Below are 22,929 nucleotides of genomic sequence, written 5' to 3'. Positions count from 1 at the left end.
CTCTAGTTATAAATAATTTAGTGTGAGCCATTTTTTAAAAGGTCTTTCATCACTAGATGGTCTGATCACTAAGACACATTTCAGAGCATGTCTCAAAGCTCTGGTGCAGGCATCGCTGCAAAGAAGCAGGAAGTTCCATGAAGCCAGGTGTTTTCCCTAATGGGAGGGAGGGAAAACTGAAAGCAGAATCATCCTAAATTTGCTGTTACAGAGCAAACAGTGGCTTGTTTCAGAGGGGCATTGCTGCTGTTTGGAAAGCTGGACACTCAGTCACCTTTTTGAATTTGGTGTGATGCGGAAAGGCTCCACTGGGGCTAGAGATGTAAATCACATTTAAAAAGGAATTCTTCAAAAAAAAGGTGCTTCCAAATTATACCCAGAGACTATTGCTGATCATTTGCTTATGCGGTAGACTATCATAACTAAAGCCACTATTTACAACCTTTCACATGTGTGAAAGCACTTCTGCACCACATGGTAATGCAATTTCCCAACACTTTCATCATCATTTACTGCACTTCCCTGCACATTGTCAGTCAGCATGCCTTCCCTTTGCATTTAAACTGTTTACACGGAGCTACTTGAGGTTGCTATTAGACTGGCCTTCCAAATCACATTAAAGTGGTAACATGTGTTACATGGAGTGCTAGAGTCCACAGCTGGCCAGGTAAATGGCAAAGGGAAACTAAGATTTAAATACAGGAGATATTATCATGTGAAAACTGCCTATAGTTACTCCATAGTAAAACACAGTACATATATTACACTATTATTAGTCTGCTACTTCAACTTGCACAGTTACTAATTTCATTAATTTAAAATGGATAATTATCTGTAATGATTATATTTCATACCCTGTACATTAGATAAAATAGCCTTTATTTGACAGGTGCCCATCCACATGCCTCAGTGATTATTTCAAAACATCCTACTTTTGATTCTGATACTTAACCTATTGATTGGCTGAGCTACATAGACCAACAAAGTGGGTGCTGAATTTGCTGACCTCAGTAAGGGATGGGGGTAGGAATATTACAAATAGCACAGCGTTCTTAGCTTAGGCAGAGGAAGCTAGCCAGGGATCCTGCTCTTCATCACAATCCAGCAACTCCTGTTGAAAGCACACATATGCTGATCTTCTTGCAGTGAAGACAGCAGTGTGTGCATGTAGCCCACTCCTGAGCTCTCATGGATTCTCCTATAACCAGCAAGGGGTTAAGCAGGCATGAATCTCAGTCCAGATTTCCTCCCACAGCCACTAAGAGATGCCACAGCTTTACTTGATGCATCCGTTTTCATCACAATCGAAGCCTGTTTGTGTCCTGCAGTAATGCTGCATAGTGCCTTTTTTTATAGACAGTAGCTTGTTTCCTGCAATGAGTAAAAATTTCCTGCAGTCCTTCAAAGTGATGCTGTCCAGGTTCATGGACGAGGACAGCAATTCCATTATAAAGGGTAAGTTTGCAGTTTAAATAGGTCTTTTTTTAAGTTGCCAAGTAGAGGTGACACTGAGTTGTCCCAGTGACACCAGACAGAAACATTACGACAAGTGCTGTGATAAAAAAAAATGGATAGCATTATACAGCAGCATTATACAAATAATAATTGAACTATATGTGACTGCAAGGGTCAGTTAGGAATAATAGGGTTTATGAGTTATTGCAACTTGCTGGAACTTTTCTTGATTGCCTCACGAGTTAAGGAGGAAATTCGCAGGGTTTAACCTGCAGGTATTCTCACTTCTCCTTGGAATTTGTTTGACTATGAGAATGGATCAATGATATACACGTTTGTACCATGGAGCAGTCTGGATGGGCTGTGTAGTCTTTTTCCAATTCTCTATTTAAGTATTTTAACCGTGCAAATAACTTAGGAAGTACCTTCAGTTGCATTAAATTGCTAGAAAGAAAGAAAAGTATCAAACCAGATGAGCCACTTGTTTGCAATGTAAACATTGTAGGACACAGCAAAGGCGCACCCAGCCTACACGGCCCTGCAAAGTCCTCTTCACTAACATCTGGTGGCTGTTGAAGACTAGCTAAGCAATAACCAGACATAACGATGGGAATCATTCCTGTTAGCCAAAGTCCCAGACTTCTCTATCACCGTAAGAACAATTATTGCTATTGAATCTCTCGAGCCTGTTTCACCATATCATGATATTGATCTGTACCACAATTTGATTAACCCTCCTTTGTTCCATATCTCTTGTTATTCTTACCAAAAAAAAAAATCAAGCAATCTAGTTTTTGAATATTCCATCTGACCCAGCATCCACAGTTTTTGAGGGGTGGTGGAGAGGGGGTGGGGGGGTGGGGGGAGAGGGGCGCGTGGTGAGTGGTGATAGCAAAGTTGAGATATCACTGCGCTTCATGTGAAAAAGTACTTTCTGATTTCACTCTTAAATAGCTTAGCTTTTATTTGTTCTGAATACCCCACCAGAGGAAATTGTTTCTCAGTATTTACCCTATCAAATCCCTTTATCATTTAAACATCTAAATTCAGTCATTCCTCAATCATCTAACCTCAAGGGAATATAAGCCAACTTCATGTAACCAATCTCCATATTTTAACCTTTTAAGCCCTGATGTCATTCTGGTGAATCTGTGCTGTCTGTCTTTCAAGGCCAAGGTATTCCTTCCTGAGGTCAGTACTGAAAACTGAACGCAGATGGAGTCTGATCAGGCTCTGCACAACAGAAGCATCACTTGACATAAAGGCTGACATTCTATTAACCTTCTCGATTACCTTTTGTACTTGTGCACTAGCTTTTAGTTATTAGTGTGCATGGACACCGAAATCCCTTTGCTCCTCCACAGCTCCTAAGCTCTCACCATTAAGAATATATTTCGATTTCTTTTTCTCAGACCCAAAGTGGATGACCTCACATTTTCCTTCATTAAACTCCCTCTGTCAAAGCCCACTCACTTGGTCCATATATATCTGTTTGCAATTCCCTGGTCCCATCCACATAACTTACTCCAGTGAATGGAGTCATTGGAAGATGGCTTTGATCATTGGAGGTCAGCAGCTCAGTTTCAGGATATCATTGTAAGAGTTCCTCAGGACAACACTCTAGTCCTAACTATCTTTAGTTGTGTTATCAACAATCTTCTCTCCATCATAGAGTCAGAAGTGGGACTGGTCACTGCTGATTGCACAGAGTCAGCTCCATGCGCAATTCCTCAGATAATAAAGCAGTCTATGCTGGCACACAGCAAGATCGCGATAATATCCAGGCTTGGGGTAATATGTCTCAAGTAACAGTTTGTGCCACACAAATGCCAAGCAATGACCATCTCCAACAAGAGAGAGTGGCATTCAACAGCCTTTGCCAAGTTCCATGCCAGCAACATTCGGAGAGGGAGGGGAACGGGCACCACTGAGCAGAAACTCAAATGAAACAGGCACATAAATGCACATCGAAAATTTATGGCACAGAATGAGGCAGATTAGGGCCTACGGATATTCTGTGGCAAGTGGCTCACCTCCTGATGTCCCAAAACCTTTCCAACCTCTGCAAGTTATGTTGAGAGTTTGATGGGACACTCTCCACTGGCCTGGATGGTTTGGGGCTGGGTCACATGGCTGGAAGCATGTCAAAAAGAAGATCCTCCACTACCATCTTGGAAACAAGCACTGATGGGCAATAAATGCGAGCGATGCTCACACCCCAAAAATGGATGAAAAATATTAATCTCAATTCACTTTATTTTGTCCAATATACAATCCTGTCCCAGTTATTAAGAGTCACTTTCTCGGAGCAGCAACATGTTGATGAAAGATCACCACCCACTCTGCAAGATCTTTTTACTTTAAATATGAATGGTTCTGGATGTTAGCCAAGACAAGTTTGGCAATGATCAGAGACACCTGCTGAAGCTCCTAGAAAGGGGGACTTCCTACAACACATCATGCAGGTATGCAAACGGTATGCTTGTGTTGTGAACTTCTGTTCATCTCTGTGCCAAATCCTCCCCCCAAGTCAGCAACTACTCCCATACCTTTCACAATCACTCAAACGCAGCCAGCATGACTGGCTGATCTCAGATAAAGAGACTAAAGATTTCCTGTGAGCAGTGACCAGCCTCATTCAAAACAATATGCAACAAACTTCAATTTTTTAAACATCCAAGCGCATTCTCAACCAGCTGTTACCCCCATTGGAGACATCCCATTGCTTTAAATCTGTTAGAATATATTGAGGCTTGGTACCAAGTTCAGTCCTGTGTCCTGCCAAGAGAAGCCTTCACCCGCAAAATTTCAATAAAATTTGGAGGCTCGCAGCAGTAAATCATAGTACAAATGACAAGGTTATGGTTGATTTACACCTTAATGGCCTTTTAAAATACTAAATACATGTCTATCTCCAGATAGGTGCAGCAATAAAATCACACATTCTCATCTCTTGCAATGTATTAAAATGTGAATCTACATATGCAGTAAATTGCATTAAACATGTAATCAACGTTTGCAAGATAAATTAAATCAGTTATTTCTTAAAATATCATTTGATGTTGATATCAGCAATATTTTGTGAGACTGTGGATAAAATACCATTCAATCAGACCGTTTGATGTTTCTCTCCCTGCAGACGGTTCCTTTCCCAGACAACACTTAAGCAGTTTCAAATTGTAGCCTGCAGTAATATTTCCTGGCAGCTACTCCTGTGTGATTTTGTCATTTCTAATGTTGAACTGTCTTGGCGATCAGGGTACTTCCTTTCGTGCAATTCTTTCTCTTTTACTTTGAAGCTTTTATTTGAAGTGACAAGTATTACAACTTGCAAGTTGCAGCCATGTAGAGAACGACGCTAAAACCTCTGCTTTGCTCACCAATGTTAACTTACAATTTGTACATTTGGATTTTTGTTTCATTTGGGAGTTTCAGCCAGAAAGATTTTTTTATTTCACATGGTCATGTTAATAATTATTTAAAGAAGGGCAATTTTTGATAATTGAACAGGTTTTCAAATCCTTTTGCAGCCTGCACACATCTCCTTTTCCATTGGCTCCTCATCAACTCTGGCCTCTGCCAATGCCAATCTGAACAGCTAATAGGAGTTGGAGAAGTGGCTTCCTTGCTAATTTCTCTTCTCTTCTGTGTAGAAGATTCCAACTGTGCCATAAATTACTCAGCGCAGAACTTTACAGATGGCGGAGTTTCCTGCCCCTCCACCCGAAGAGTTGGCAGGGAGCGCGTCTCCGCCACCGCTGTCCGCCCGAGCCTATTTAACTCTCCAAGAAGCATTAATTGGCTGAAGAAGGGATTTCCGCCCCTCACTCAGGAGGAGCTCCCACCCCATTGAGCTGCCGGCCAAGCACACACTGGAAGCAGTGGCCACTGCTGGGACTACAGGCAGCCCCCAAATTTCATATGCTGGAGCACAGGGTGGAGGTAAGTGTGTGTGGGGGGGAAGAGGGGGGGGAGGGGGCGGGGGTGGTTTCATGGCAGGGCTGGGGGGTGAAGCCCAGAGTGGTTGGAATAGAGGTGGGGGTGATAACAAGACCGGGTGGGGATGAAGCACCTGTGGTGGGAAGGGTAAGGGGGTAATACCATGCCCAATCTTGAAAGGGAGCCAGTAATGGAAGGTCCCCCGTCTTTTCTGCCTGAGGGCCAAACAGGGTGATCTGCTGGGCTTCCCCCCATGCCCTCATCCCTGAACTCCTCCCACCAAAGAAAAATTGTGATCAGGCGGGAAGCGTGTCCCTTAAGTCACCAATAATTTGCCACTTAAGGCCTCAATTGGGACGAGAGTGGACAAGCTACCCTGGGCCTTGCCCGCCCCCTGTAAAATCACAGGCAGGTCAGGTGGTGGGAAGGCCACCCAGGAATTCTTATGGGCCTCCCACCTGCAAACCTGCCGGTAACGACCGTGAAGTTCTGGCTAAAGAGCCAGTACTGGAAAAAAAGACTCCCACCCAAATGTTCAACTGATAAATGCACTCCCTGATCTGGATTTGAATCAGCAGACAGTCTCTGCTGGGTTAGCTGGTCTCAGCTGGGGTATTGGCTCCATAGTTTTCATCACTGACCCTGACCTAACAAGGATAAAAATAATCAAGCAGAGTTGCTGCTCCTGATCATTATCTGCCTGAAAGTGCAAATGTGGACAACAGACAAAATTGAGTTTAGACTCAGCTGTGATTCCTTTCAGTCAAACAATCCGTGCACTCACATTCTAGGTTCAAACATGAAGAATGGCAAATTGTGTCAAGCGCCAGAGGATGGTAAGTTCCCACGGAACCATACCCCGGCACGTTCAAAAGGGGAGAAAATTGGAAGAAACAATACTGTAATAGCTTACATTACTGGCCAGCAGATTCTCCATGACAGTTTTAATACTTAAATAAACAACTTTTAAGGGTGGATAACATTATGCTGCCAAGGTGACTGAATGCCTGTTTAACAGCTACATCAATTCTTTAGCCTAAACAGAAACTAGATCATGTGCCCAATTTGACATTTTTTCTTTAAAAAAATTTCTTGATAAATATCTTAAAATTTGACGATAATTTCCACTTTCAGTTAATGTGTTGTTTGAGTTGAATTAACTTGACAGTCATGCTTCTTTCAAAGAACGAATACCATACATCACATGTAAACAGTCTTGGTGAGTACAAAATGGTCTGTTACAGTTTGCCTCCAGGCAGGTTACTGTGAATACATATAGGTAAAAAACACAAAAAACAATTACAGTAGGCACAATTCACGAGTAATAACTCAATCTTGTTTACATTCTCTGTAAACCCATATCCCAAAAGCCTGTAGGGTCAAACAAACTCACTTTACAGTTTAATGCAGTGTAATAGGTGCAATAGATTATGGTTTCTTTATTCAGGTTGTCTGAAGAACTCCCGAAGCTGAATTTAATCAGCCCTAATGACCATTTACTCTACCCATAGCAGTCAGGTTATGATTTACTGCTCAGTTTAGATCCTGGCTGGGAAAATGCCAGACTTTCCCAAGTTATCACCTGCAAATGCAACATTGTTCCAGAAAATACAGCTGCAACAAAATAAAATGTAAGCCCACATTTAGACTGCAGCTCACAAAAAGGGTATAAAGTCAAGAATATAAAAGCTGACAGAGCATAGCTGCCTATCCTCTGCAGATATGAACTAAACTATTCACCATTTTATTAACATGAGCCATTGCAAAGTCTTCACAATCCATGCGTTCAAATCCCAATTTTCCTCTTATCTGTTCTCTGCTACGTTTTGCTTCCCTTCAATGTAACCGTACTAATCATACACAAGGATTGGTGAAACAATAATGTGGGTTCTTTATTGAAGATAAGATTATACAGATAATGTTCATTGCAAGTCTGGCGCAACACATGCCTGACCTCGACCAATGCTGCTCATAGACTGACTATAAGTCATGAGACTAAGGCTGGGATTTTCCGGCCCTTCTGTGGCAAGACCAGCCGCGGGCGATTCGGCACCCCAGCCGAAAGTCCATTCACCTTCAGCAGGACCGAAAAATCTTGCCCTAAGACATCACATCCTGTCAAGGTAGCAATGATTGACAGTAATTTTAAGATATGCCCCCTTAAAGGTGCATGTCATCATATCCGAACATTCTCCATAGGAAGTGTGAGGTCGGTTTTCGTCTTCACTGAGTGGAATTCTGGTGGGTGGATTTTTCGACCTTTACAAAATTCATTGATTTTAATTGGATGATAAAAGCGGAGGTTCTATAATGGATGGGTGACCTACTCCACTAGATTACTGCCCAGGGAGTGAAGATTCTAATCTACCCTTGTGCCTTCCTTCTCAACACATAGGACAGGATTTTTAGTTGGCGTGCGGGTGTGATCAGCAGGCCAGGGAGGGCTGGGGAACGGACCGCCGCCTGCAACTGACCCCCAACTGCGGTTTCACGTTGGTTGGCCAATTAACGGCCAGTCAGCATGAGGCGTGCATTGATATGATCAGCACTGCCTGGGTTGGGGGCGGGAGGAGGGTGAGCGCTGAACTCAGCGCGGACACAGGGGGAGCACTCACAGAAAGCTCCCTGAAGGCAGAGAGCTGCCTCAGGGAGCTGAAGATTTCAGAAGTATCAAATAAAGATTTTTAAATCCGGGAAAAAATGTCCACGCAACACAAGCAGTCACCTGAGCATAAAAATTCTGTGCATAGATTTTTATTTAATCACAGAAACCTCATCCCACCCTTGGATGAGGTTTCCTGAAAAACGCAAAGGTCGCCTGGCCAATTCGCCCGCCCACCAACCGTGACGTTGGACAGGCAGCGAAAAATCCCAGTTAATTGCGTCGTTAATGGGCTTAGTAGACCTCTTAATTGACGGCGGGCACGCTTCCGAGTTTGGCGTGTGCCCGCCGACCGAACTATCGCGCAAGTGCACGATAATGTCAGGCGAGTGGAAAATTCTGACCATAGCTTCTAAGAGGATGGATGATATGCCAAGTTTAATAAAATCTCGAAATATGATATGACTGACATATTTCACCCACAGAAAGCACATAATGTGTGATCCAATCTCCAAGACAGAAGACACATGCTGCAGGATCCAATTTCCATTCAGAAACTGTTCTAATCCAGAAAACCATGCAGTGAGGGGTAGGACTGGAGGCAATCTCCACATATTTTTTATAAGTTTCTATTCACAAATATACATATTACAAACAAGCATCTCATAACCTAGCCACCACAGCTCTTATTTATTTATTTCCTAATGTAACTCTTTCGAGTTATCAACAGTCACAGATTGTAACTCTTTCGAGTACACTCACAGTTCTTGGTTTCCGGGAGTGGGACATGAACCCACAACCCTCTGATTCAAAGGCGAGGGTGCTATGGACTGAGCCACAGCTGACACCTCTGAGGAGAAACTCTTTCGAGTTATCAACAGTCACAGATTGCAACTCTTTCGAGTACAATCACAGTTCTTGGTTTCTGGGAGTGGGACGTGAACCCACAACCCTCTGATTCAAAGGCGAGGGTGCTATGAACTGAGCCACAGCTGAAGTGATTCCCTAGTTAATGCCCACCACCTGCATAAAATTAAACACAATTAATAGAAGCTCTATCCCATACTGTGTAGCTAAAAGCAAATGGCCTAAATGTACCATCGATTTTCTCAAGCCCTGGCTGTGCCTGTGGAAACATATGCAGCCCTCCCATACTTGTGCAGCACAGTGCATTACTATGCAAGCATTCTGATAAGTGAAAACATCTTTTCAGCCCTCTGAAATTAGTGGTCCGCATTCTCCCTGTTGATTTTATGTCTGACATAAAATTTCTTGTATTTTTAATTTTTGCAATTCACGGATCAAATTTTATGGATTTGTTTTGGTCCCATTTTTATGGCTTATCCACTTTCCCACAAGATATTCACTTATTCAAAGGTGAGAGCGACACAGCAGCTTAGTTACACCAGCAGAAGTGCAATGGGGAAGAGCCTAGGGTCAGCCCTTTAAGTATTGTTGGGTTTCCGCCAGGGATTGAGGTTCAGCCTGAGGTGGGGATGCCGGGTGGGGGGAGGCGGGAGGGCAAATCTTTTACTGCAGCAGAGCTAACCAGTGTGTGATTCTCTCACATTTAGTCAATGTTCAATCGATGGAATAATGCAGCAAGTTCTTGGAGTCTCAATTTTAACTTCTGGTGCAAGTTGGGCTGAGGTGGACAGGAAATTACCCGGTTCTCTGCAGCATGAGATTTTAATCCCAGGCCTCATCAGGACCATAAACAAACCCAACAAGAGGTGCTAACTGGCCAGGAGTTGGGTGGGATTATGGTTGACAGGCGCTACAATCAAAGGCCCAAAGGTACAGTCGTCATCAGTCAGTTAAGAGGTTAGGAATGGGGCCTGGATGGCCTCAATATCAACGTGGGGAAGCCTGGGGCAGGGAGGCCTAAGCTAGTGCTGTTTAGCTTGGAGGTGCACTTCTGCGCACTGGACAACTTGCAGTTTAGAGAAATTTATGTTATCTTAGTACCCAGTGTCACATATCATAAAAAGCTTAGAGCAGCTCATGGGAACCATACTGCAGAAAGATGAGTAAGGTGGAATGAGCAAAAGTTAGAGAAAGAAAGAAACAGAAAGGGCAAAAAAGAGATGGAGAGAGAACAGGTCTGATTGAGAAGAAAAAATTTAAAGATTTCAAAAGACAGATTAGAAAGAAAGAGATAAGGGGCTGAATTTTCAATTGCCAGTAGAGTTGAGAATGGTTGTGGGTATACCTAAAAAGCTGTGTTCCAAGGTGTGTCTGGATCCTGCGCCTCTGGGCGCAATCCAATTTTCAAAGGAAAGGTGGGAGGGGTGGAAACAGGAAACCCACTCACCTTCAATTAACAGCCAGTTAAGCTCCTTGAGGAACTTGTAAAAGGGATGGGGAAGGAGAGGACGGGATTTTCAATTGGGAAATCAGCAAACCTGAACAGTCTGGTGCATGTTAGTGCACAGCTACTGGATTCAATGTGGTGGGCAAGTGAAAGTATTTTCTTTACATGGTGGATAACGTCGGGACCTGGTCGATCTTGTGCTGCATCGTGTTATTGCCTCTCATTTGGACATATAGCCACTTTCATGCGCAGTTAGTGTTGTGTTTTATGTCTCGGAGATAGACAGAGATGACACACCAGTTTGACCATTTACAATGCTTTTAAAATGCCTGCAGTCACAAGCTGACAGTTTTCTGTTTCAGTTTAGTTTATGTTTTGCTCTGTAACCACATCCAGGGTTGACTAATAGCACACAGAACACACAAAACAGACTCACATAATCAACACCGACTTATTGAATAATTGAATACTAATGTTCGGCTGCTGGCCCTCCAAAGTGCTACCTGTTCTCTTCTGTAAGGAAGCATCAGGCCCCCATCTTGGCTACCAGCTGCCTTTGCTGCTCATGCTCTGCAGGCAGCCCCCGCCTCCTGGTAACACTTGGTGCCCCTAATTAGACACGAGCTCACCTCCGGCCCAGTTAGGGCATTTACATTTTAAAATAGCACGGCATGAGAGACACAGCTGAGGTGCAGGGTCGGGACCCGAATATTACCTGGGATTCAGGTTCCCAACCCTGATTTGAAAATCAAGCCCAAGGTGTGAGAGAGGAAGATGGGGGAAAGGGGAAAGTAAGGAGACAAGGCAAACAGGGAAAGAAAGACAAGAGTGTGACTGGGAGAACAGAAGGGAGACAGAAAGAGAAAGAAAAGAGAAAGTACAAAAAAAAACTGAGAGACAGACAGAGGGAGTGATAGAATGTGATAAGCAGAGAGAAAAGGAGGAAGAGAGAGTGTGACAATTAAACACAGCCCGAAACAAGGACAGAGAAAAACTGACCATAGTTTTCCTGCTGTTCCTAGCCTCTCTTTTCTAGTCATCAATTTTTAAAAATCAAAACAATGCACAGCAGTTAATCCACAGCACCTCAACGGTGGTTCCGATTTGCCACTTAAACTGGGATCAACCAGCACCAGGGAAACCACAACCTTCCTAGCACTTTCTCGACAAAGGAATGTTTGTATTATTTATTGTGGTGCTGAGAATAAATTTAATGTGTTGACAGGCGTCAGTCAGCAGGGAGCATGACGGATATCAGAGAATTAGAAAATCATCGGAACACCTGTGCAGCTTTTCATGCTAATTATGAAGCAAGGTAACTACAGACAATCTGGGGTTATTTCAGTTCTGTTTGACAATGAATGGCTTTTCTGTCCTTTCTATTCCCCGCTCTGAACTCCGCAATCAATCATCACTCCTCTCCCTTTGCTATACAGCTGCAGTGAAGCGGTAAGCGACAGACGCCCATTTCAAATCAAACAACCATCAACCAGCCAGAAAGACTGGACAGCTCGACTACAGTCGGCTTAGGGCCTGCCCACAACCCAAAACTGTTCGGAATTCTTCTTTACAATACCCGAGTGTTTTTATTTTGTCTCATTATCCTGGTCATGTGTACCAGGAATGTGACAGATTTGAACATTACTACATGAAACAGTCAGAGAATGCTAAAACACACAGGAAACCCAATTTGAACTTTTGATGTGTTTGATTATTTATTTAAAATATGGATATTCCATGTAGCAGAGTTAACAGGAGCAACTGAAAGATAAAGGGATAGTTTCCAATGAAGAGACCTTTCCAAACTGTTGAGCTGTCTTTTCTCCTTCTGGTGCGGACAGACCTGCTATGAATTTCCAACATTTCTGTTTTTATTTAGGCTGAACAAATTTGCTGTTGTGCTGCTCAGGCTAAGTCAATGGATATGCTGCTTTATAAATAACGCAAGGCACATTCAGCAGAACTTACCACCTTAGTTGAAAGCCCAATGGTTTACAAAGTCTCTCCAGGTACACAATCTTACTGGAGGAGCCAATTAACAGGCTGCCTCCAGGAGCCCCTTCCATTTAAGGACAATGGGCAGGGTGCACAGCCGGGGGTGGGGGGGGGCAATGGAAGCACCCAAGGCTCTGGGCGGCTGGCAGCCCCACCGTGAAAGATGCCTCAAGATGGAGGTGCCTGCTGAAGACTTCAGCAAAAGCTTAAAATAAACTATGGGCACAGCTGGCCGGCCACCATTGGGCATGATAGGATGGCTTGCAGCAGCAGTTTAAGTCCTCTGGTACCTGCGACTCTGGTGGGATGGGGATAAATGAAAGGAGGTCTGCTGCCTGGAGGCTGCCTCCGTTCGCCTTGCGGGCTTCGGACTCAATGTGACCTGTCTGTTTCCAGTAAGAGGTAAGATCCTGGCCATGTCACCAATTTGCCCCTAGTGGCACTTAATTTCCCTAATTAGTGACCTACTGCTGCTGGACGAGTAGCTGATGTCAGTCTTGCGACATCATTCAGAAGTGGGCATGCATCAGGTGCCACCAGCCTCCTAAGCTGCCTTTGCGATGCTGATAAGATTCCGTCCATCAATCCATGTAAATACAACGGGCAAGAAATTTCACTTCCACCCCCAACAGTGGCACAAAGTCTCCAGAGCAGCAGTTCTGCATGTCGGTCCATGCCATCCCAAGGCCTGTGCCAAATATGGCTTTGGGCATCCCTTGAATGCCTACAGCGAACTGTGGCTGCCAAGCAGCTGCCCTGTTGCAGCTCACCAATCAGGGAAGTCAGTTAATCAGCTGACAAGCCAGTTCAGGGAGGGACAAAGACGTAATCCTGTGGGAGGGGGTGGAAATGGAATGACTAGCCAGTTTCACTTCAGTGGTGGGAAAACTTCTAGAAACAATTATTCGGGACAGAACTAACAGTCACATGGAAAAATGTGGATTGATTTGGAAGAGTCAGCATGGATTTGTTAAAGGAAAATCATGTCTAACTAACTTGCTGCAGTTTTGTGAAGAGGGAACAGAGATGGTTGATGAGGGCAAGGGCGTTGATGTGGTGTATATGGACTTCCAAAAGGCGTTCAATACAATGCCACACAACCAACTTGTGAGGAAAGTCATAGGTCATGGAGTAAAAGGGACAGTAACAACGTGGATACAAAATTGGCTGAGGGATAGGAAAAAGAGAGTAATGGTTAATGGGTGTTTTTTGGGCTGAAAGAAGGTTTGTAGTGAAGTTCCCCAGGGTCAGTATTGGGACCCTTGTTTTTGCTGATATATATATAAATGATCTAGATCTTGGTGCGCAGGGGACAATTTCAAAGTGTGCAGATGACACAAAACTTGGGAGAATTGTAAACTGTGAGAAGGACAGTGTAGAATTTCAAAAGGACATTGACGTATTGGTGGAGTGGGCAGATCGGTGACAGATGAAGTTCAATGTAGAGAAGTGTGAGGTTATACACTTTGGTACAAAGAACATGGAGAGACAGTATAAAATAAAGGACACTATTCTAAATGGTGTGCAGGAGCAGAGAGACCTGGGTGTATATGTACATAAGTCATTAAAGGTGGCAGGACTGGTAGAGAGAACTGTTTCTAAAGCATACAGTATTCTAGGCTTCATTAATAGGAGCATAGAATATAAGAGCAGGGAGGTTTTAATGAACTGGTTAGACCTCAGCTGGAGTATTGTGTACAGCTCTGGGCACCACACTATAGGAAGGATATGAACGCATTGGAGAGAGTGCAGAAGAGGTTTACGAGAATGGCTCCAGAGATGAGACACTTGAGTTATGAGGAAAGATTGGAGAAGTTGGGACTGTTTTCCTTGGAGAAGAGAAGGCTAAGAAGAGACTTGAAAGAAGTTTTCAAAATCATGAGGTGCCTGGACAGAGTAGGTAGGGAGAAACTGTTCCTGCTTGTAAACGGACCGAGAACCAGAGGGCACAGTTTTAAGTGTTTTGCAAAAGAATCAAATGCGAAGTGAGAAAAAACATTTACACACAGCGAGTAGTTAGGATTTGGAATGCACTGCCTGGAAGTGTGGTGGAGGCAGGTTCAATTGAGGTGTTCAAAGGGGCATTGGATGATTATTTAATTAGAAACAATGGGCAGAATTTTCTGCCTGCCGGGTGGGCAGGCCTGACCCAATCTCCGGCGGGCAGGGAGCCGATCCCCACCAGAGAAGTGGGCCCCGCCGCCATTTTATGTGTGTGGGCCAATTAAGGCCCACCCAGCGTGATGTCCGGTGGGAAGCGCTATGCGCTTCCTGTGCGGGCGGGGGAGATTCCCCAAAAGTGAGAGTGCGCTCTTTCACACATGCGCAGGGAAGAGCGCACATCTCCCTGAGGCTAAGTGCTGCCTCAGGGAGATCGCTGACACTTTTAAAAACATTAAAGATAGAAAAAACAAATCCTTAACATGTGCCCCTCATGTGACAATGTCACATGAGACAGGACATGTTCATAAATTACACTGAAACTTTATTAAACTGTTTAAATCCCTACATGAAACCTCATCCCGCCGTTGGATGAGGTTTCATGTTTCTTCAGAAGCCCGCTGGGGCTCCTGGCCTGCCCACCAGCCTTAAGATTAGATGGGCAGGTCCTTTAATTGTTTCAATGATCCTGTCAATGGCAGGTCGGCAGGTGCACAGCTGATTTCTTCCTGAAAATTTAAATGGGGTGGGATGACGTTGGGGGTTCCCCCCCCAATGTCATCGTGCGTCATTTTACGCATTGGCGAGCGGGCCCCACCCCCTGCTCGCCGACGGCAAAATTCTGCCCAATGTGCAGGGTTATGGGGAAAAGACAGGAGATTGGCACTAAGTTAAAATGCTCAGTGAGCCAGTGCAGACACAATGGGCTGAATGGCCTCCTTCTGCACCATAACAATTCTGTGATTCTGTGAATGAAGCAGCAAAGAGTCAGATTCTGGTGAGCCCAACAGGAATACTCCTGCTTTTACTGAACTCACAAAAGTAAAAAGATAAAATTTTCTGCCCATTTCTTTGAGCGGCCTCCAGTAATCCCTTTTAGGCCAATCAATGCCTGGCATAACTAGGCAAGCTTTACCCATTTTTTAACCTTGCTTGTACGTTTGGCAACTTATAACAGTTACACCTGTCATGGTTCAGTAGCTACCAATTTCTCCCCTGTGTCAGAAAGGCACGAGATCGGGTCCCACTTCAGAGTCTTGAGCACAAAATCTAGGCTGACACTTCACTGCAGTACTGAGAGGGTGCTACACTGTTGGAGGTGCTGCCTTTCAGATGAGACATTAAACTGAGGTCCCATGCACCCCTTCAGGCAGATGTAAAAGATCCCATGGCACTTTTCAAAGAAGATAATCTGGCCTTATTTCATTGATGTTTAAAGGATTCAGTCATGCCCAAACTGGCTGCTGTATTTCTTGCATTACAAGCGGGAGTACACTTCAAAATTTGTAGAGCACTTTGGAAGTCGAATTGCTATATAAATGCAAGTCTATTTTTTTTTTTGCAAATCCAATTTGCATATTTAAGGAGCAAGTGCCTGGATGACTAAAAGTTACCCAAGGCAATATGGCAATGAGGGCATTTCCAGTGAAGTTCAGATGAGACAGACCACAATGCAGAACTTATCAGCCAAACACTTTTTATGTCAAAAAATGGGAAGGGCCTGAGTTGAGTTTCTCTCCCTGCTGCTAAGGGCCTATGTCCCTTTTACAACAACAATAATCTACCCATGATTAAGTAAACACTGGGCTCATACAAAGAGAAATTAAGAGGTTGTTACTGTTTAAAAACAAACATGTTGCTACTTATAGCAGTCATGAGGCAGCAGATATTCTGGCTCGGGTATTTTCTGTCCTTGATTTTCCTTTAATCTTTAAAATTTCTTTTCCAGTGTGACACAGAGAGTTGAAGTGTGACAGGCAGGAAATATGCACTAGTTGTACCATTTTTACAAGATTTAGTTATACATATATCATGTTCACTGCCTTTCAAAGGTTTGCACTAGCATCTTAAAAAAAGACACTCTCCCAACTAGAGAATACACGGAGCTGAAGAAAAAGCATCCTGCAGCGTGACTAACATGAGGCACACCACACTGGATCAAACAATTCTTAGACTTACAACTGAAAACAGGAACTTATTTGTTCACATTCTGATCATGAAACATCTAACAAACCGACCGCAATTATTTTTTACATTGAAATAAGATAACTTCAAAGCAGAGCAGTTGAAAAGTCTCTGATTTGTGGACACAAACTACAATGTGAGTATCAGCTGTGAGGGGCTAGAATTAATCCATAAATATCTGTTGTAGAATGATATTTGGATGTGATTTGTACACATGTCAGATTAGCACCGTATGGGCAGAATCTTATGCCCTTTAAAAATTAATTGTGGGTCAAGACCATTTCCAGGCCCTGACATTGCACTTGCCAGAAACGCAGAGGTGGTCCCTCTGCAGCTGACATCCAGGCAGCTTGCTGACCCAGTCAGAGGGCCTGCAGCCCTGGAAGGACAGCAGCCCCATTAGCGGAGGTGGACACTGCCGCTGCAAGGTGGCACTTCCATCTTGAGGCGCCGTCTGAAAGTGTATTAAATTTTTGAAATTGAAATGCGGCCACAGTTGCCAGGCCACCCTGTGGAGGGGAATGCCCACCCTCCCAGTAGGATGGCTCGCAGCCGCGTTTGTGGCCCCCTGATCCACATGCCTCTGGTGGAAGGAGGAGCCGAAAGAGGTCCCGTGGACTCCCCCAAGCGAGCCACTGGCAAGCTACCTCCAGGTACCTGCCGTTTTAGGTTTCTGCAAGGGTCTGCCTGCTGCCAGGATCCTCCTGGCAGCATCTCCAATCTACCCACAATTGGGCACTTAAATATGGAAAGTGGCTACGTGCTGCATTGGGCAGGTAGTCCTTTCCGATTTCACCCCATCTCCATCAAGATCAGCCAGAGGCAGGAGCATGCCAGACCGCTGACCCGATGCGGTCATTGCAAAATTTTCTCCTGGTCTTGCCCTCAAGCCCACCTCCATGGGATCAGGAAGATTCTGCCCTATATAAGCATTTACATTTCATTTCAACCTCCTCATTAAAGCTAATTTTTGTGTTTTACACTCAGGCTCCCCACTGCACACTCATACACATGCACGGAGATGCATGCACACAAAGGCATGTTCACACACAGTGCACATGTCTTGTATTGTTTCCCAGATGAAAGAAATGATTAAGAAACCTGGTCTCAAGCTTCTGCCATTCTTCAGATCAAGAAAGACTGGCAAACAATGTTCATTCTAATCTATCTTTGTAGAAATTTGAATAATAAATTGAGGGTGCACGCACATAACTTAAAGGGAACGTTGGTTGTGCATAGCTTGCTTGTTGACTGCGCAGTATGTTTCAGATTGCTGGTCAGCTTCGCACCCGCACAACTTAGAGGGAACATTGCTTGCAATTATATAATGCTTTCCCAACCTCAGCAAGTCTCAAAGCACTTTACGGTCAATTAACTGTTTTTACGTGGCATTAGCCGCCATTATAATGTAGGAATATGCACCAATATTTTGCACACAGGAAGGTTTGAAAACAGAAATGAGATAATGCCAGATAATTTGTTTGGTGACAATAATTGCAGGATAGTCAGGACAGCAGGGAGAGCTCCTCTGCTCTTCTTCAAAATAATGCCATGTGATCTTTTATCACCACCTGAGAGAGATATAACACCTCATCTAAAAGTTTGCACCTCTGACAATGCAGCACTCCCTCAGTACTGCATGGTGTTTCATCGTAGTTTTTTGTATTTGTTTCTCTGTAGTGGGATTTGAACCCACAAGCTTCTGGGTCACCACTGAGCAAAAGTTGACACCTTGGAAGAGGGCAACTCACATTCTGCATTTCCTTTCCTTACAGCAAAGAGACAGATTCTACTCCTAGCGATTTTGATGTTCACAAATGGTGGACAATATGCTGATTCATGGACACACAGTAAAATGGTGTTGGTCTATTACCCTCCTCCCCCTTCCCCTGCCCCTACCCCAATCCACCCCCACATTGAAAGGGGTAGGGAGTATGATACTGTACCGAAATGGGAATTTCTCTTGAGAAATACTAGAGTGTAACATGGATTATGGCACCAAAACAAACCAGAGTCTTAAAAATCTCAAGTTGTTACTTCTTTACACGGCATCAATCAAACAGCACTACCCTACAGGGACTCTTAAATAATAAAATAAAAGATATATTTCATAAGCTACCCTCAGCAGAGGACCAACACAGATGTCACGTAGCTCCACCTAATTGCATGCCAGGATTAAAATTACTTTATAATTATTTTTCTTTATACAACTCTGCCCTCGTACAGCTCAAACCACAGACTTTCATCACAGTACTTTGAACATTTGAATCAATGACACAATCTGTGATGAATCAAAGTTTCCCTGCCCCCTCCATTTAACCTGATGCTCAAACAGTACACAGCATGTTTGGAGGTTTGGCAGTTAATGTAATTGAGGCTGTCTTACCCGAGGTTCGGCTTCTTGTGACATTCTGCAGATATAAACCACTCTTGAACAGGTACAGAACCTCCTCTAGCTGAGTCAGTGTCTCATCTATTCCCCAGCGCAACTCCCCTGCAAAACAAACAATGTTTCAGTTAAATGCTTTCTTGTCTCCTTCAATCACTGGAGTACAATGTGACTTTCTCTTTCCATTTTAGCTTCTCAATACGGCCATGGTTAGTGCTGCCCTGAACAGTTTTCTCTTGTTCTGCTTCGACCCCCTACATTCAAACTGTGTTGAATACTCATTGTACTCATTGTACTGTCCAGCTAATTCTTTTTTTTCTTCCACAGGGCCTTACAAACTGTGCAATGCCAGTTTTTTCTCCTCCTACAAACCATACAATTCTCAAGCTTTGAAAATCCAAACTTAAGAGTTACTTAACCACTACTATCTGATATCCATTATCTTCACTTCTATTCTTCTCATCCTTGCACTGCAGGCCTCAGACCAGCATCTAGGCTTCTCAATTTAGAACACTAGTAGAACTCTGATGACCAAGGCCATGTAATGGCGCAGAGGGTGCCAAGAAACAGGTTCTCTCTGCAAGTCCCAAGACAGCAAGTTGCTGATCTCAATTAGGCTTTTGCATGGAGGTGCCCAGGAGAATGCAGGCACATGCCCACAGGAAGGAAGGGGCAATAGAATATTAGATAATAAGGTCAAACTCCTTACTTTCTAACTGAAAAATGGCACTTGGCCATTCCTTCAATTTAGGTAGCAAAGGTACACGATATGGAGCAGAGTACAAGAAGGGAAGTAGGGGAGCTGGGTAATTACAAATATACCACATATGATGTTTCGAGCTTTATGTGATGTTCAATTAGATATCCTAATGTAATAGGAATATCACAAACCAGCCGTTACCATTAGCAAACTCCACTACTGTTAAAAACCTTCTGCTCTGACAGTCTCACTTATGTTGGCCATTTTACAATTAACACTAAGTGAAATGGATTTGTCTGAGCTGTAACTCCAGAATGTGTTTATTATGTTGTTGTGGATGTGTCATTTATAAACTTGAGTGTGGGACTGGCACTGTGAGTATGATATCTAGCAACATTGGTGGGGCTGGGGCTGTAAAATGCGACGAGCCATTCTAAACTCCATTGACTTTGACAGGACCGTAAAATCCCGTTGGTGTAAAATTCTTCCATTGTCTATTCTTTCACAATGATGCAAATAAACAGGAAGAAGGCTGGGTCCCATCTCTGCTCTTTTCATGTTGCAGCTTGACACCACAAATCCCTCTCTCATCCAAGTGGGGATGGAGGAGGGAAGGTGGCATGTGGGGGAGGGGTGGTATAGGTTGAACTTAGCTGGTTCAACTGCCATCTGTTGAGTCAAACAACAGGGGTGTGGTGACAAGAGTCATTGAATACACAATGGCATATCCTACTGTCATCCTCGAGAAACCAAGCTGAGAACAATGTGATCAAGTGCCAATGTACGTGCCAGTGGAAGGAGTGGCTCCTTTCCTTTTTGCTGTGGTATCACACATACAGGAGATCAGGACATTAGTGACAAGATGCATTTATGATCATCTTGTAAAAAATTAAACAAGTTTGCACCTGTTTTCCAGTAGGCAAGTATGGTCTGAAATACCAAGGCACTGATAAATACTAGAAAGACTTTATCTAATCCACAGGATCCATTCACTGAACAGACCATTTCCAAAGAGCTAGAGTTTATACAGGTAGAGAGTTGCATATTTTTGTTGTATTATCATGATGGATCTAAAAACAATGTTGAATGAGAATGAATAGTTCCAGGTAAGTTTTTTGTTAAACATATAATTGAAACAGAAAACAAACATTATGGATTGGTAAAGCCCATAGCTCTCATCTGCAATGTGTTAAAAGAGGAGAATTTAAATTGGTACTTGGGACAGGTGTATGGTTTTTGCAGAATGTTTTATGAGCTCGGGCAGTTTTGCTCTTCTTAGGTAATGCTGTTCAATGCTGGATGAGACAATAAATGCAGAATATTTGAGTGATTTGGTGAAGCTAGTCAGTTTTGGAAAACATTTTCAGCAACAATTTACACCCAGCTGCAGCACAACCAAAATGAGGTGTAATTTACTAATTTGCATTTCTAGCTAATACAAAAATCTACTTATTTCCAATAATTTTACATTACGATTCCCCCGACCAATCATTGGCTGTTCTTCTGTTCCTACGCAACTCTATAATACTTGCAAATTCCTATGAGCTATAAATGAAAATCCCAGGATTCTTCCATGACCTAATCCCCTGGTTGGACTCTTAAAAAAGAGATTTGAGTCTCCTAATTCTGTTTTAGCCCTTGGTTTCAAATAAAAACAAGGGGAAACATTAAAACACAATGGGAGCAGCGCTTTGTATGTGTTCTGCTGTGAGGACAGCCTTTATTGTTCCAATCCATCCCTCATATTGCAGCCCACACTATCTTAAAATTGCTGCTTATAGCAATTCAGAAGATATGTTCTCTGAAGTATGAAAGACGGAACTTATTAAATAAGTAAATTGTCCAATAAAATGCCAATTTAAATTGCTGGAGGGTCAATCTTTCATCATAATTATTTGCTTGTTCTTTGTGCAAAGATATGTTAGTAAAACCACACAGAACAATTAATCACTTTCATTTTCAATTGATTATATTTCTCTAATTGATGAATTCTGCTGCCCATATAGGCCTGTGAATTCACAATCTCATTCCCTCAAACCAGATTTCTGCCTGTCTCACCACTGAAACAGTCCCAAAGACATGAATAGCCTTCTCTGTCAAATAACTATGGCTTTTTGCTTCTAATACAAACTATTCCTTATTGACAAAGATTAATCATTGCTCCCCAGTACCTCAGATTTAAAGTTCTCCATTTTGTGCTAAAATCCCCCCATGGCCTCACTCCTGCCTATTTCTGGGGTCTCCTCCAGCCCTACCAGGCCAGCCCTATCTCCAAGTTCTTTGCTTATCTATCTCCAGCCTCTTCTGCACTCCATCCCTTTGTCCCACCATTGGCAGCCATGCCTGCACAAACCAGGGGTCTCACACTCTAGAATTACTTCTCCAACCCCTTCGCCACTGCACCAACATCTCTTCCTTTAAGGCTCTCCTTAAAATGCATCTCTTTGCCCAAACTTTTGGTCATCCTTTCTCATCTCTCCTTTGGTTTGGTGTCCAGTTTTCTCTTACAGCTCTGTGAAACACCTTGGAACATTTTTTTCTAAATTAACGGCAATAGATAAATGCAAGTTGTCAGCATTATTGCTTTCTTTTGTTAAATTCAGGAGATCAAGTAAGATAAAATGACAAGCAGCTGGAAAGCAATCAAAACAATATTCATGGTAGTAAGTGGTTTGTTTTTGTGTACAGAGGTACACTCAATAAGTAAAGGGTGTATGTTTAAAGTGTACATCAATGAAACATATCTAATGTGTTTGACTGTTTCATCAGGATTGGAAGGCCAATTTGGTTTTAAGCAGCCCAGTTAATTGCAGCTTCTACCCTAATCTATTATAACAGGGTTCTGGTACCATACCTGTCAAACTGTTTCTAAAAGTATACTATGTAAACCGAAACTTTCAGACAGAATGAAGCCAGTGTAGTAAACATTTCAATTTCATACCTGTAGCATTCACTACAGTATCCAGCAATGACCGTAGACTTGATGGGGCACTGTGTGGCAAGAGATAGGTAAAGAAGAACCTGCAATGGGAGAAAATATTGAGCTGTGTTAGAGGTCTTTTTAATAGGCAAGAAACTTAGGTGGCACAGTGGCGCGTGCTGCTGTGTCGCGTCCTGCTCTAGGGACCCGGGTTTGATTCTGACCTCTGGTATCTGTCTGCGTGGAGTTTGTATGTTTTCCCTGGGGAGAATTTTCTCCCCATTGGATGGGCGCAGGTGGGCACAGAGCCAATCACTGCCTGCGATTGGCTGCACACCATTTTACGTGGGCTGGCCAATTAAGGCCCGCCCAGCGTGACGCGCACTTGAAAGCGCTTAATGCTACCTATGGAGGCAGGGGGAAGAGGGAGAGTCAATGGCATGAGCTACCTCAGGGAGATTAATTTCATAATGTGGATTTTAAATGAAGA

The 22,929-nt window shown here is 43.4% G+C and overlaps 1 protein-coding gene across 2 annotated transcripts in view; it reads right to left on the bottom strand.

Annotated features, from left to right (window-relative positions):
- The window catches only part of LOC144689765 (extracellular tyrosine-protein kinase PKDCC-like), a 77,089-nt gene that overhangs the window by 34,979 nt on the left and 19,181 nt on the right, over positions 1–22,929 (bottom strand). For both annotated transcript variants that reach the window (XM_078557146.1, XM_078557145.1), the window contains exons 4-5: positions 22,461–22,540; positions 18,817–18,924 (exon numbers count right to left, since the gene is read on the bottom strand). In XM_078557146.1, the coding sequence (XP_078413272.1) occupies positions 18,817–18,924; positions 22,461–22,540 (188 nt within the window). The remainder of the gene's footprint in view (positions 1–18,816; positions 18,925–22,460; positions 22,541–22,929) is intronic.

This window comes from Cetorhinus maximus, chromosome 14 (assembly GCF_964194155.1).
Source record: "Cetorhinus maximus chromosome 14, sCetMax3.hap1.1, whole genome shotgun sequence".
NCBI classification, from domain to species: Eukaryota; Metazoa; Chordata; class Chondrichthyes; order Lamniformes; family Cetorhinidae; genus Cetorhinus; species Cetorhinus maximus.
The sequence above is the reverse complement of the archived record's forward strand: the minus strand, read 5'-3'. Positions and strand labels throughout refer to the sequence as shown.